Source organism: Mastigoproctus giganteus, chromosome 13, assembly GCF_048544385.1.
Source record: "Mastigoproctus giganteus isolate SK-2022 chromosome 13, ASM4854438v1, whole genome shotgun sequence".
Lineage (NCBI taxonomy): Eukaryota > Metazoa > Arthropoda > Arachnida > Uropygi > Thelyphonidae > Mastigoproctus > Mastigoproctus giganteus.
Window position 1 is genome coordinate 35,306,467 of NC_143587.1, and position 13,233 is coordinate 35,319,699.

Genomic DNA, 13,233 nt, shown 5'->3' on the forward strand with positions numbered 1-13,233 from the left:
CATTCCAATAAATCCACATCCTTCTTAAAATGAGGCTCCCAGACCTGTATGCAGTACTCAAGATGTGCCCTGACCATTATCTTACACAATGGGATAATCACCTCCTTGTCCCTGCTGGCAAACCCCTATATATCACTGATAAAACTTGATGAGCCATCTTGGCAGCCTGTCTGCACTGCTCAGAGAACTTCATATCTAACTGCACAATTACCCCCAAGGTCTTTATATTATTTTTTACCTGCCCTCAGTGTGATACCATACAGCTATATGTTAATCTGGGTTTATTGTTCCCCACACAGAATACTTTGTATTTTTCAATATTAAACTTCAATTGCCACTTTTCAGCCTATCTGCCTAATTTTTATAGATCATGTTGCAAGACCAGCTCATCAAGAGCCCAGCACCAATCCCTGGGGTTAACTCCACTAGCATTATTCCACAGTGTCCACTGATAACCACTCTGTTCTTGCTCACTCAACCATGCCTTTATCTATAGCATTAACCTGCCCTTAATATCACACTGCTCCAATTTATACAACAGCATTAAAAGCATGTGATATCAAAAATATTTTTTGCATCCGGTTCCTTCATTACTGCATCATAGTAGCCAGTCAAATTGATCAGACAAGTTAGTCACAGTGATAATATAAATAATAACATATACACAGTGATAATTCACTATGTTAAAATAAATAGGAGCTATCATCTTCCTGGCATCTTTTGATGAAATCAAAACACTACAGCATGTCATGAAGGTTTTGTTCCTGCATACAGAAATCACAGAAGTCTATTTATGTTGCTGATGGAGCAAAGAGTTATGTATATAGCTATATCTTACCAGTGCTTAGAAAAATACATAATACAAGAAAACTGTGCACTCACTGTTAGTTTGGCCAGCAGAGAATTCAAGCATAGAGTTCACGTGATACGAGGTGTTGCTATTAAAGAACAAGATCGTACACACAGCCAGTACTCACCAAGCACCTGTGAAACAAAGGCACAGCAGTTGACCTTAAACTTTTCCCTAGTTGCCTGCCAAGTCATGTTCCAACACATTCATCCATTTTTCAGTGATATATGTTTTTGTTACCTTGTGTTTTTGAAGTTGGCTGGAAAAATGACAGACAAAAGAATCGAACAGGAACAGAACTGAACAAATCAATCTCAACTTTTTAACAAAAATAAAGAGAGAACCAACCGAATGTTATGAATTGTTATATCAAGTTTATGGGGGAAGATATTTTGTCAAGAGCTCGAGTGTTTGAATGACATTAAAGATTTTTAGAAGGAAGAGAGGTGGAAGATGATGAATGACCAGGCAGTTTGGTATACATGAAAACTAATGAAAATGTGGACCAGGAAAGAATATTGATTAGAAATTATCATCTTTTAAGCACTAAAATGCTTGCATCAGAACTCAATATGGACAAAGAAACAGACAAATTTTAACTGAAAATTAGTGTTAGTATTAGTAGTGGCAAATAATGCAAGAAAGCAAGCTTACACAGCAACAAAAAAAAAAAAAAAAACATAACTGGATAGATCCCGTCCACTCCAGGTGCCTTTCTTAAGTTTAACTTTAACAATTTCTTCTCCATTTTGCTCTCAGTTATTACAAAATCATTAAGCTCCCTGTTAAAAGTTTAATAAACTTCTGTTCTCCACTTCCCTGCAGAATTCATATGTGAATGTAGATGCAAAATACAAATTCAGTTTGTCAGCTACCTCAGCAGGTTCATTAATAATTCGAACTGTCGATGTCAAGTAGACTGATTTGATTCATCCCCTTCCTTCTAGAGTTTACATAAGTGAAGAAGTCTTTACTGTTTTCTTTGCATTGTTTGCCAAAGACTTCTCGTGCCTTTGCTTGCCTAATGTCCTTTGTGACTTGATTACAGACTATGTTATATCGACCATAGACATCTGTGTCTCCTAATAATTTAATTCCTTGAATGCTTCCCATTTAGAATTTGCTGTTGCTAACATCATCAGTTGGTCCTACTGTATAGAATTTTAAAACTCTCTGACATCACTGTAGTAGTGGCTTGTGATGCAAGAAAGCAAGTGTATGAGCTTATGCAGCATCAGCAAAAAAAAAAAAAAAAAAAAAAAAATCACACCATTCCCTCCAAATGCCTGTCCAGTTCCTCCATAAATTTATTTACCCTATCAACTACCAAAACGACAGATGGAAGTTTGTTCCAGCAATTAACCACCTGCTGGCTAAAGGCGAATTTTCGCACATCTATTCTACATCTGTCTTTTCTTAATTTGAATTTATGCTCCCTTAGGTTCATAATCTGAACAAGTGGAAGGACCCCATCAGAATTCAGCGTACTCAACCCATTCAAGGCCTTATACACCTCAATCAGATCACCTTGCAGGTGCCTAGTCTCCAGCCACTGCAATTTGCAGAACTTAAGCCTCTCTTGGTAAGAGGATCCCTTCATTCCCCTCACCAATCTTGTTGCCCTTCTCTGTACACGCTCAAGCAAAACTACATCCTTCCTAAAATGAGGCCTCCAGACCTGTGAGCAGTACTCAAGGTGTGGCCTGACCATTGCCTTATACAGAGGGATAATCACCTCCTTTTCCCTGCTAGCAAAATTCTTATATATCAATGACAAAACCCCATGACCTGCCCTGGCAGCCTGTCTGCATTGCTCAGAAAACTTCATATCTTACTGCACAATTACTCCCAGGTCTTTTTCATTTTCTACCACCTTAAGTGTAGTACCACACAGTTGGTACGTTTCTCTGGGGTTACTTCTACCCATATGCAGTACTTTGCATTTGTCAAGGTTAAACTTCAGTTGCCACTTCTTAGCCCATCTGTCCAAATTTTCTAGATCCTGTTGCAGTAGCACACTGCCATTACTGTCATTAACAACCCTGCCAACCTTTGTATCATCTGCAAACTTCGACACTAAGCCTGATATACCTTCATCAATATCATTGATAAATATACAAAACAGTGGACCCAACACCGAACCCTGTGGGACTCCACTAATAACATTAGTCCATGAAGAGCAGCACCCATTGATTACCACCCTGTCTTCTCCCACCCAACCATCCTTTTATCAATTGTAGCAACTTACCCGTAATACCATTCTGTTCCAATCTGTACAAGTCTTCCATGCACAACAGTGTCAAAAGCCTTCCTGAAATCCAAATTGATATCAAATATGATATATGATATCAAAATTATTTTTTGCATCCAGTTCCTTTGTAACCACATCATAATATCCTATCAAATTTGTCAGACAAGACTTTCCCTTAACAAACTAATAAGACTTTACCTTAAAAGTGAATGGAACAAAGGGGTGCTCTTACGAAGAAAGGCTTAAGTTTTACAAATTACAGTGTCTGGAGACTAGGCACCAGCGAGGTGATCTGATAGAGGTGTATAAAGCCTTGAATGGTTTGAGCATGCTCAATGCTGATGGGATTTTTCCTCTTGCTCAGAATAATTGTGGAAGTTGATAGACTAAATAAATTTAAGGCTCAACTGGATAGGTATTTGAAACGAACAGAGGGGTGAAGTGGAAGTGGTTTTTTTTGGCTGATGCTGCATAAGCTTGCTTTCTTGCATCATATGCCTCTACTAATGCTAATCCATGCTGTGTCTGAATTATTGCTGCAGTCTTGTCTAGATGATCCTGCAATGCATCTTTAACCAGTGACTCCATTATTTTACCCGGAACAGAAGTTAAACTAACTGGTCTGTAATTACTCGTGTCACCCTTCAATCCCCCTTTGTGAATTGGGGATATATTTGCACATCTCTGGAGGTCCATGGGGACCTCTCCTGAGTCCAAGGATGCTCTCATAATTATGGCTACGGGTTTGCTTAGTTGCTTTGCCGCTTCCTTTAATATAACTGGATAGATCCCATCCACCCCAGTTGCCTTTCTTATGTTTAACTTCAACAATTTCTCCTCCATTTTGCTCTCAGTTATTACAAAATCATTAAGCACCCTGCTACAATTTGATAACCTTCTGCCATTTTCAAACCTTAGTAACACCTCGTGTGAATATAGATGCGAAATACTCATTCAGTTTGTTTGCTATCTGAGCAGGATCATCAACAGTCAAACCGTCAATATCAAGTGGACCAATCAGATTCATCCCCTTCCTTTTAGAGTTTATATAAGTAAAGAAATCTTTGCTGTTTTTCTTAGCATCCTTTGCCAAAGATTTCCCATAATCTGCCTTCACCTGCCTAACCTCCTTTGTGACCTGATTACAGACTAGCTTATATCTGCCATAGGCTTCTGAGTCACCATATAATTATATTTATATAATTTCTATATAATTTATATGCATCCCATGCATTTTTCTTCTCTGTCACGAGTCTTATTAGTTCATTTGATAACCATTTAAGCCTTAACCTTGAACAATATTTCTTAATAGGTATGAAACTTTTAGTAGCTTCCACGATTAATTTCTTGAATGCTTCCCACTTAGAATTTACTGTTGGTAACATCGTCAGTTGAACCCACTGTACTCGCCTTTACAGAAGCAAAAACCCTTTCCTTTACCCCCTGATGGTAATTATATCTTTAAGTAAATCCCACATCAGTACACTGTGATCACTGCCACCTAGTGGTTCCTTTATCTTCAAATTCTTAATACATGAATGATCACTGTTGATAACCAGATCAAGAATATTACCCCCTCTCTGGTTGCCTCTCGAACATGCTGCTGCAGAAAACAATCATCCAATAAATCCACAAAAGTCTTACTAGTGTGTGAGTGACCAACCCACAAGTTCCAGTCAATATCTGGGAAGTTAAAATCCCCCATTATAAGACATTCTGATTTACTAGCCCACTCTATTTCTCTGTACAATTGTTCACTGTACTCATTCGAGTCATTAGGCCTATAACACACTCCTAATCTTATTTTTGCTTTCGCAGTGCTTATGTCACACCAAACTGACTCAACAGTGCACTGTTCATCTATATCAACTGGATGCTTTTTTTATGTTTTTCTTAATTAACAGCATGACACCTCCTCCCTTCCTATCCTTTCTGTACACATTGTTCTCCCCAAATTCCAATTCTGCATTCCTAATATCAGTGTGACACCATATCTCTGATATCTGAACAATATCCGCCTTTGATGTTGTGACCAACACTTCAAATTCAGCAAATTTATTTACTATACTTGTAGCATTGGTATACATACATGCATCTATTCATATTCACCCTGACACATTCCATATACCCACCTGTTTCATGATGACTGCCATCAGTCCCTGAAACCCCTCGCTCCAGGTTGCTACTTATTCTAACAGAAGTTGTGCAAGAATCACCTTCACCTCTGCCTGCGGTTACTTTTAACCTTTTCGCCGGCAAATCCCCCCAAGCTAGCAGTTTTCTGACCCACCTAACACTGCCTCAATAGCATCAGCAAATCTTCTTCCACCCTTTCTATTTAAGTGTATCCCATCCCTGTAGAAACAATCTCTTCTATTAGCAAGCACAGACCACGCTGAAAAAAATTCTACCCCATGAGCCTTGCACAATCTCTCCAGACCTGAATTGATTGACAAGGCTCTCATCATATACTCCCTCCTATCGTATCTGGACAGAATTGCAGACACTTTCAAATTCAAACCTAGCTCATGACTGTTTTATTTAACATTGACCTGTACTTGTTAATTAAATCTGCTTATCTCTTACTCTTAATATCATTAGTGCCAATGTGTACAACAATATCACCTTTTGTGCCCTTAAAAGATGATATCTGCTCTACAATGTCATCAACCTTTGCCCCTGGCACACCCAGGATCCTGAGCTGGATATCATCATTCTCATTCTTGGTGATTCCCTTTTCTTTCTCTCTCACAGGGTAACTCGGGAATTTCTTTTTGGCTGGTGCAGCGTAAGCCTCAGGCTTCCTGGCACCACATGGCTAATAATAATAATAAGCGCTAAGATATGCTAATGTGTCAGCATACTAGCTATGTAAATTGCAGGTATTGTAGGTAGTTTTGTATGCAAGTGCACAAGAGCAAGAACCACAGTTTTGTCTGACTTCTGTTACAATATAACCCTGAGTGTAAAGAAGAAAAACAAAAGCCTTTACAAAGAATTTCTCCAGGTCTGTAACCGTACACAGTAATCAAACCTAAGAGTATGGTATTATAACTCAGGTGAAAACAAAAACAGTTACAAAATTCAAAATAAGAAGTTCCTTTTTATGCTTTAGAATTCTTCTTTCCAATGGATGGAAAAAGGAATTTACAATTTCATTATAGCAGCTGATACAACAGCACTTGGCTAACATTGGCCCTGTATTTTTTGTGGAAGCTTTAGGCAATTTACAGGATACACTTTGGATGAACATCCAGGACAAATATCACCGTTGAATGTGAAATGAATGGGGATTCACATTTAGACTTGACAGTAAAAGTGAATCAGATAGTTTGCTTCATTATGGCACTAAGTGAGATATTATGTGTTCAGGGTCATTATCTGTAAACATTTCATTAATGAATGCAGTATAATCATTTCAAAAAAAAAGTAGAAAACATCAGTGTTGGTGGGTAAGATGATAAGGATCACACAATGTGATATTTTAGGAACATTAAAATGTTTAAGGGAATGGGCTACAGAAGACAAATAAATGTTTAAAACTACCTTTAAATGTCTGACGAACAACTAGAATTCCTTATAAAAGAAAGTGATGGCATTAATTCAAAAGAAGAATGCTGTAATCAGAGAATCTCTTTCCACCAGAATCATATGATCTTTGCTTTCATGTCACTTGCACTTGCAGTCCAACTCATTAAAATTAAATCCAATGTCAAAGATTGAATGGGTTTCCCTCCAAGTTGCTCTTTTTTTTTTTTTTTTTTTTTGTAATCTAGACTTTTACTGTTCTGTAAACATTTGTGGCACCTTTAAAAAAGATCTAACATTAAAGGAGTATATGTCTGGCGACATTTGAAAACCATGTTGGTATTTATAAACTTTCCAAAAATCAAAAAATTTCTGCGAAATTCAGATCCAGAATTTGATAAAATTGGTTTTATCAAAAGAACCAAATACATAAACAGATATAGCAAAATTTGCTGTATCAAAAAAAAAAAAGTAACAACAGATTATATTTAGGGATTTTTTTTCTAATTTTCAAGGATTTTTAAGAATTTCTCATTTGATTTTTCATAACTTTTACTCTAGTGTTGGGCAATAATGTCAAAATAAGAACATATTAATACAAAGTTTTTGTTAAAAAAAAAAAAAAATTCAAAATTCCATGAAAAAAATTCAATCCACAGAGCCATCTGCCACAAAAATGCACTGTCAAGGACCCAGAAACTCAATGCTGAAAAGTTTAACACTGAACACATGACAGAATACTATTCAAAAGTTTATCATTCTAAATACAAATATATACTGTACATGCAGGTATAATACATATATACACATAATACATATATTTGTGCATACCATATACACACAAATGTATACATATTGTTTAATTTATTACAATTATTTGAAATATAAAACTGCTATTCCTTTTACATGACATTGTACTTATTCAGTATTATCTCATACTTTAAAAGGTAAAAATGTTAGTTCCCTCTTTATACGAAACTTACCATTTATAATAATTTTGAGTAATTATATAAAACGGCTTTTATATAATGAAACTATTCAACTCTACCTCCTTTGATATTCATCAACAGTTTTTTTTTTTTTTCAAGCTTTTAAATTTCTAGGGCTGTAAAGCTTCAAACTACAAAAAAAAAATCCCCTTGTCATTGAAGTTAGCGCATATGCACAGTCCTGCACATTGCTGAAACAGACCAAAGTCTGTATAAGGGGCATCGTTATTTTTTTCAACTACATACAGAACTGATGCGTATGCACCAGCCGGTATGTCAGGTGAAGTTTTTCGTAATTTGAAGTTTTACATCTCTAGAAATTTATGTGTGCGTGAGTATACACCTCTTTATACCTTTCACATTATGTAAATAATCACAATTGGGTAGTCAGCTGTTACACCTTGGGTACCTACTTGCCCACCAATGAGGAGTCAACCAACCTTGGATAAAACCAACCTGCTACAATGGATAAAAGGATGGTTAAGTGGGAGAAGACAGAGGGTGGTAATCAATGGGTGCTGCTCTTCGTGGACTAATGTTATTAGTGGAGTCCCACAGGGTTCGGTGTTGGGTCCACTGTTGTTTTGTATATTTATCAATGATATTGATGAAGGTATATCGGGCTTAATGTCGAAGTTTGCAGATGATACAAAGGTTGGCAGGGTTGTTAATGACAGTAATGGCAGTGTGCTACTGCAACAGGATCTAGATAATTTGGGCAGATGGGCTAAGAAGTGGCAACTGAAGTTTAACCTTGACAAATGCAAAGTACTGCATATGGGTAGAAGTAACCCCAGAGAAACGTACCAACTGTGTGGTACTACACTTAAGGTGGTAGAAAATGAAAAAGACCTGGGAGTAATTGTGCAGGCAGATATGAAGTTTTCTGAGCAATGCAGACTGGCTGCCAGGGCAGGTCATGGAGTTTTGTCAATGATATATAGGAATTTTGCTAGCAGGGAGAAGGAGGTGATTATCCCTCTGTATAAGGCAATGGTCAGGCCACGCCTTGAGTACTGCTTACAGGTCTGGAGGCCTCATTTTAGGAAGGATGTAGATTTACTTGAGTGTGTACAGAGAAGGGCAACAAGATTGGTGAGGGGAATGAAGGGAACCTCTTACCAAGAGAGGCTTAAGTTCTGCAAATTGCAGTGGCTGGAGACTAGGCATCTGCACGGTGATCTGATTGACGTGAATAAGGCCTTGAATGGGTTGAGCACGCTGAATTCTGATGGGATCCTTCCACTTGTTCAGATTACAAACCTAAGGGGCATAAATTCAAATTAAGAAAAGACAGATGTAGAATAGATGTGCGGAAATTTGCCTTTAGCCAGCGGGTGGTTAATTGCTGGAACAAACTTCCATCTGTCGTTGTGGAAGTTGATAGGTTGAATAAATTTAAGGAGGAACTGGACAGGCATTTGGAGGGAATGGTGTGATTTTTTTTTTTTTTTGGCTGATGCTGCATAAGCTCATACACATGCTTTCTTGCATCACATGCCACTACTACTACTACCTTGAAATGACCATCTGGGTTGTAGTACTAAACCGAGTACTACAGTCTTCTCTATTTTGGAAGCATTACTTATTCAAAATATAAGAAATATATTTGGGTTTTATCTGGCATTATATTACATCTCACACTGTGAAGGAGTTCACAATGTGAAATGTTATAAAATGGTGTCCCTTAATATACAAACTTTGGTTTGTTTCATCTACACACAGGCTAATACATATGCACTAACTTGCAACAATTTTCTTTATAAAAGTATCAAAAAAAAATTGCCTTTGTAGGTTTTGTTGCTCATTTTTAGAATTAAACAAATACTATTCATTTGAAGCTGTTTTATGACATCAATAAATTTAAAAATATTCAGATCAGCAAAAAAAAAAAAAAAAAAAAAAAGTTTCTTGATTGTATTTGGAGTGAAAAGATTCAAAACTTTTAGTTCCTTCTGAAGCAGCAGAAGCACCAAGCCACAATTTAGAGGAAATCTAGTGTCATCATTGATAGTTTTCCACTAGATAATCCAAAACAAGGTTAATGTGTTGTTTTTTATTTGAACTCCAGGAAAGTCACCTACTCTCTCTCTCTCTGCAGTTCTATAAATATTAGTTCAAATTTCCAATTTAATTAAAAAATTACCAGTTTCACAATTTATGCTTTTGCATTTGTTTATCACACTTAATTGTTGAAATTTTTTCATATTATAATTTGTTTTGATTGTGGTAAATTAAGCCTGCAAACTATTATTTCAATATTGTTTCCCACTGATGAACATTAGCTGTATGAACTGATCCCTCAAAATCAGCTGTAACTTTGGTTGGCTTGAATTTAAAACTCGACTTCTCATATTCTTTATTTGCTAAATGAAAATTTTAAAAAAATATGACGTGTTTAAATCAGCAGAATAAATAATCAGAGCTAAAAAAAAAAAAAAAAGAAGAAATTAGACTGGTAGGGTTAAAAATTTTGCACTATTGTGTTCACGCATTTTGTGGCATTTCAAAGTTAAAAAGGTAACAATAAATAAATAAATAAATAAATTTAAATACTATACATGTATATATAATATTATTTTTAAAGCCTGTTTTTGTGACCAAGGCAGGCCTCACTTGCTTACACCTCTGTATATACTACGCATTGTTAATTCCACGAATGGTGAACACTTAGTATTAGTGGTGGAAAATGATGCAAAAAAGCAAGATTACACAGCAACAGCCAAAAAAAAAAAAAAAAACAATTTCACCTATCCATCACTCCAATAGTCTGTCTAGTTCTTCCTTGAATTTATTTAAATTCTCAGCTTCCATAACATCAGACAAAACTCTGTTCCAACACTCAACCACCTGCTGGCTAAAGGCAAACGTCCGCACATCTATTCTTCAACCATCCTTCCTCAATTTGATTTATGGCCCTCGTGTGTAGTCTGAGCAAGAGAAAGAATCCCATCAGCAATCAGCTTGCTCAAACCATTCAAAGCCTTATACAATTCAATCAGATCACCTAGCAGGTGCCTAGTCTCCAGATGTGGCAATTTGCAGAACTTAAGTCTTTCTTGGAAGTCTGCTCACCAATCTGATTGCCCTTCTCTGTAACTGCTCCAACAGCTCTACATCCTTCCTAAAATAAGGCCTCCAGACCTGTATGTGGCCTGACCATTGCCTTATATAATGGAATAATTACCTCTTATCCCTGCTAGCAAAATTCCTGTACATCATTGACAAACCCCATGTGCTGTCCTGGCAGCCTTTCTGCACTGCTCAGAGAATTTCATATGACTGCACAATTACCCCCTGGTCTTTTTTTCCTTTTCCACTACCCTGCATGCAGAACCAAATGGTTGGCATGTTAATCTGGGTTTACAGTTACCCATATGCAGTACTTTGCATTTTTCAGTGTTAAACTTCAATCACTATTTCTCTGTCCAACTATCTAATGTTTGTAGATCACGTCACAGTAGCATACTGTAAAAACCCCTCACCACCAACCTTTATATTATCTGCAAACTTGTTTTAAACTTTAACCAAAATTTTTGGAACATAATCAAATGTTCCATCAATACATTAATATCACAAAATGATAAAAATTTTAAATTTTCGAAGCATGAAAAGATTAAGATTACAATCATTAGCTAATATATATATTTATTTTTTTTTCATATTACAGGTAAGTAATTTTAACTTACTTAACACATCGTGATCTTCTAAAATACTTTTTGGCAATTTGGATAAGGATCGCCGCCGTTTATTGTAAATACATTTGCGTATATTGTATATGTCCTTTATGGTGATATTTTCAATGGTCCTGGGTGATGATTCTTTCAGTTCTCGATGAATGAGTTTTGCTGGTTTTTCACATAAATCTTCCGTTGCTTTTTTTTTCAAATTATTGGAGAAAGCTTGTCTGTGCAATGTTTTACTCGCTGCGTGATTGTGATTTACGTTCTCATCTGAAAAGTGAAAATAATCTACATCACTTTGGCTTAATGGCTGAAATTACTATTAATTTATCGTTTGTATGAATTTTATGTACTTTCGAATTATACTATCTGATTGTCAATTTATAACGCAAACATTACACGTACCTAGGATTGTAGTACAGGCCTCGTCAGTATACAACTTTGCCAAACATTTCTTATTGGTACACCGCCATTTCATAGCTAACCTGGTGGCTCCACTCTTCCGATATTTGAAGTTTTTATACACGATTAGCATCTTTCCTTTTTGACTTAATATTGTTTCCATGGTGAATTTTAATTATCACATACAGAGAAGTGAACTTTCGTTTCGAGTAGCGCACTTTTGGTTGCGGATCCTTCCCACAGCCACCTTATTGTTTATTGGTTATCGATCTAGATTTATTGTATTTATAAAATCTATTGAAAACTTAGGAATTTCTTACTAGAGGTAAGCACCTCACAGTTAAGGTTGAATTTTCGGGAACACACTTTTGCCTTCGGATATTTGATCCTTTATAATTATTTGCAGGGATTATAGCTGGTGAAATCGGCGCACCTATGCCATGTCCATTCACTAGTGGCGATTCATCCGCGATTATTCACCTAAAAATTTATCAAAAGTAGGCCGTGATCACTTTTGTTAAATTGTTTTTCATACGATTTACGTTCCTTTCTTATGATTCATACTTGATGTTCATCTAAAATGTATCGTTTAAATTGGCCTTTACAATTTTCGATGTGCGCCTGTGACCAAGTATACTGCCCAAAGACCACAGGACAAATACATGTATACCAATGAGGAGTTCGTGATGAATAATCTGTCGTAGATTAAGTTTAGATTACGTATTTCATTATAAAATTATAGTTATATTTAAAAAGTGTTCACTCTTCCCGATTTTTAAACAAGATTATAATTAGCTTCTCAAATCTTGTTGCTCGTGAATCAAAAAAAAAAAAAAAAAGGAAATATAGTACAGTAGTTTGCAAAATAATGTTTATGCTGTAAGAGAAATGATGTATTTCTCTTACAGCGAAATTTCGTTTCTCTTCATCTCTTACAGAAATGAAGAGAAACGAAAGGCCACATCATCTTATTAATTTACAATGCTAATCTAATAATAATAAGCAATCTGCTTAATAAATTATTATTATTAGCCATGTGGTACAAGGAAGCCTGAGGCTTATGCTGCACCAGCCAAAAAAAAAAAAAAAAAAATTCCCCCAGTTACCCCCTGAGAGAGAGAGAGAAGTATAAAGGAATCACCAAGAAAGAGAAGAATGATGATATCCAGCTCAGGACCCTGGGTTTGCCAAGCCCATACTCACCAGATGTGAGCCCCCCTCCCCCACCCCCCCGGTTAAATTAATAATAATAAGCAATCTCTAGTAAATTACCAAAACTAAATCAAAGTAAGTTGATCAAAAGTTGTTAATCAAAGTTAATTAATTGTTAATAAAAATATATCATAAAACTTCTTTTTATACTGCACTGCAGAGGGCCAGATTTACATATAAGCTAAACAAGCTGCAGCTTAGGGCCTCACATTACCAGAGGCTTCGCTCCATCTTAAAAAATCCTTTTTTGTAATATTGTCACAGGTGAACGGTAAGAGAGAAGAGCCTCATACATATTATAGCTTAGGTCCACAACAA

General features: G+C 36.2%; 1 protein-coding gene across 1 annotated transcript in view; it reads right to left on the bottom strand.

Moving 5' to 3' along the window:
• The window catches only part of LOC150075960 (uncharacterized), a 45,661-nt gene extending 33,497 nt beyond the window's left edge, over positions 1-12,164 (bottom strand). The window contains exons 1-2 of the mRNA XM_090387513.1: positions 11,707-12,164; positions 11,308-11,571 (exon numbers count right to left, since the gene is read on the bottom strand). Of these exons, the coding sequence (XP_090243639.1) occupies positions 11,308-11,571; positions 11,707-11,866 (424 nt within the window). The 5' untranslated portion in view covers positions 11,867-12,164. The remainder of the gene's footprint in view (positions 1-11,307; positions 11,572-11,706) is intronic.
• Positions 12,165-13,233: the final 1,069 nt, after the last annotated feature.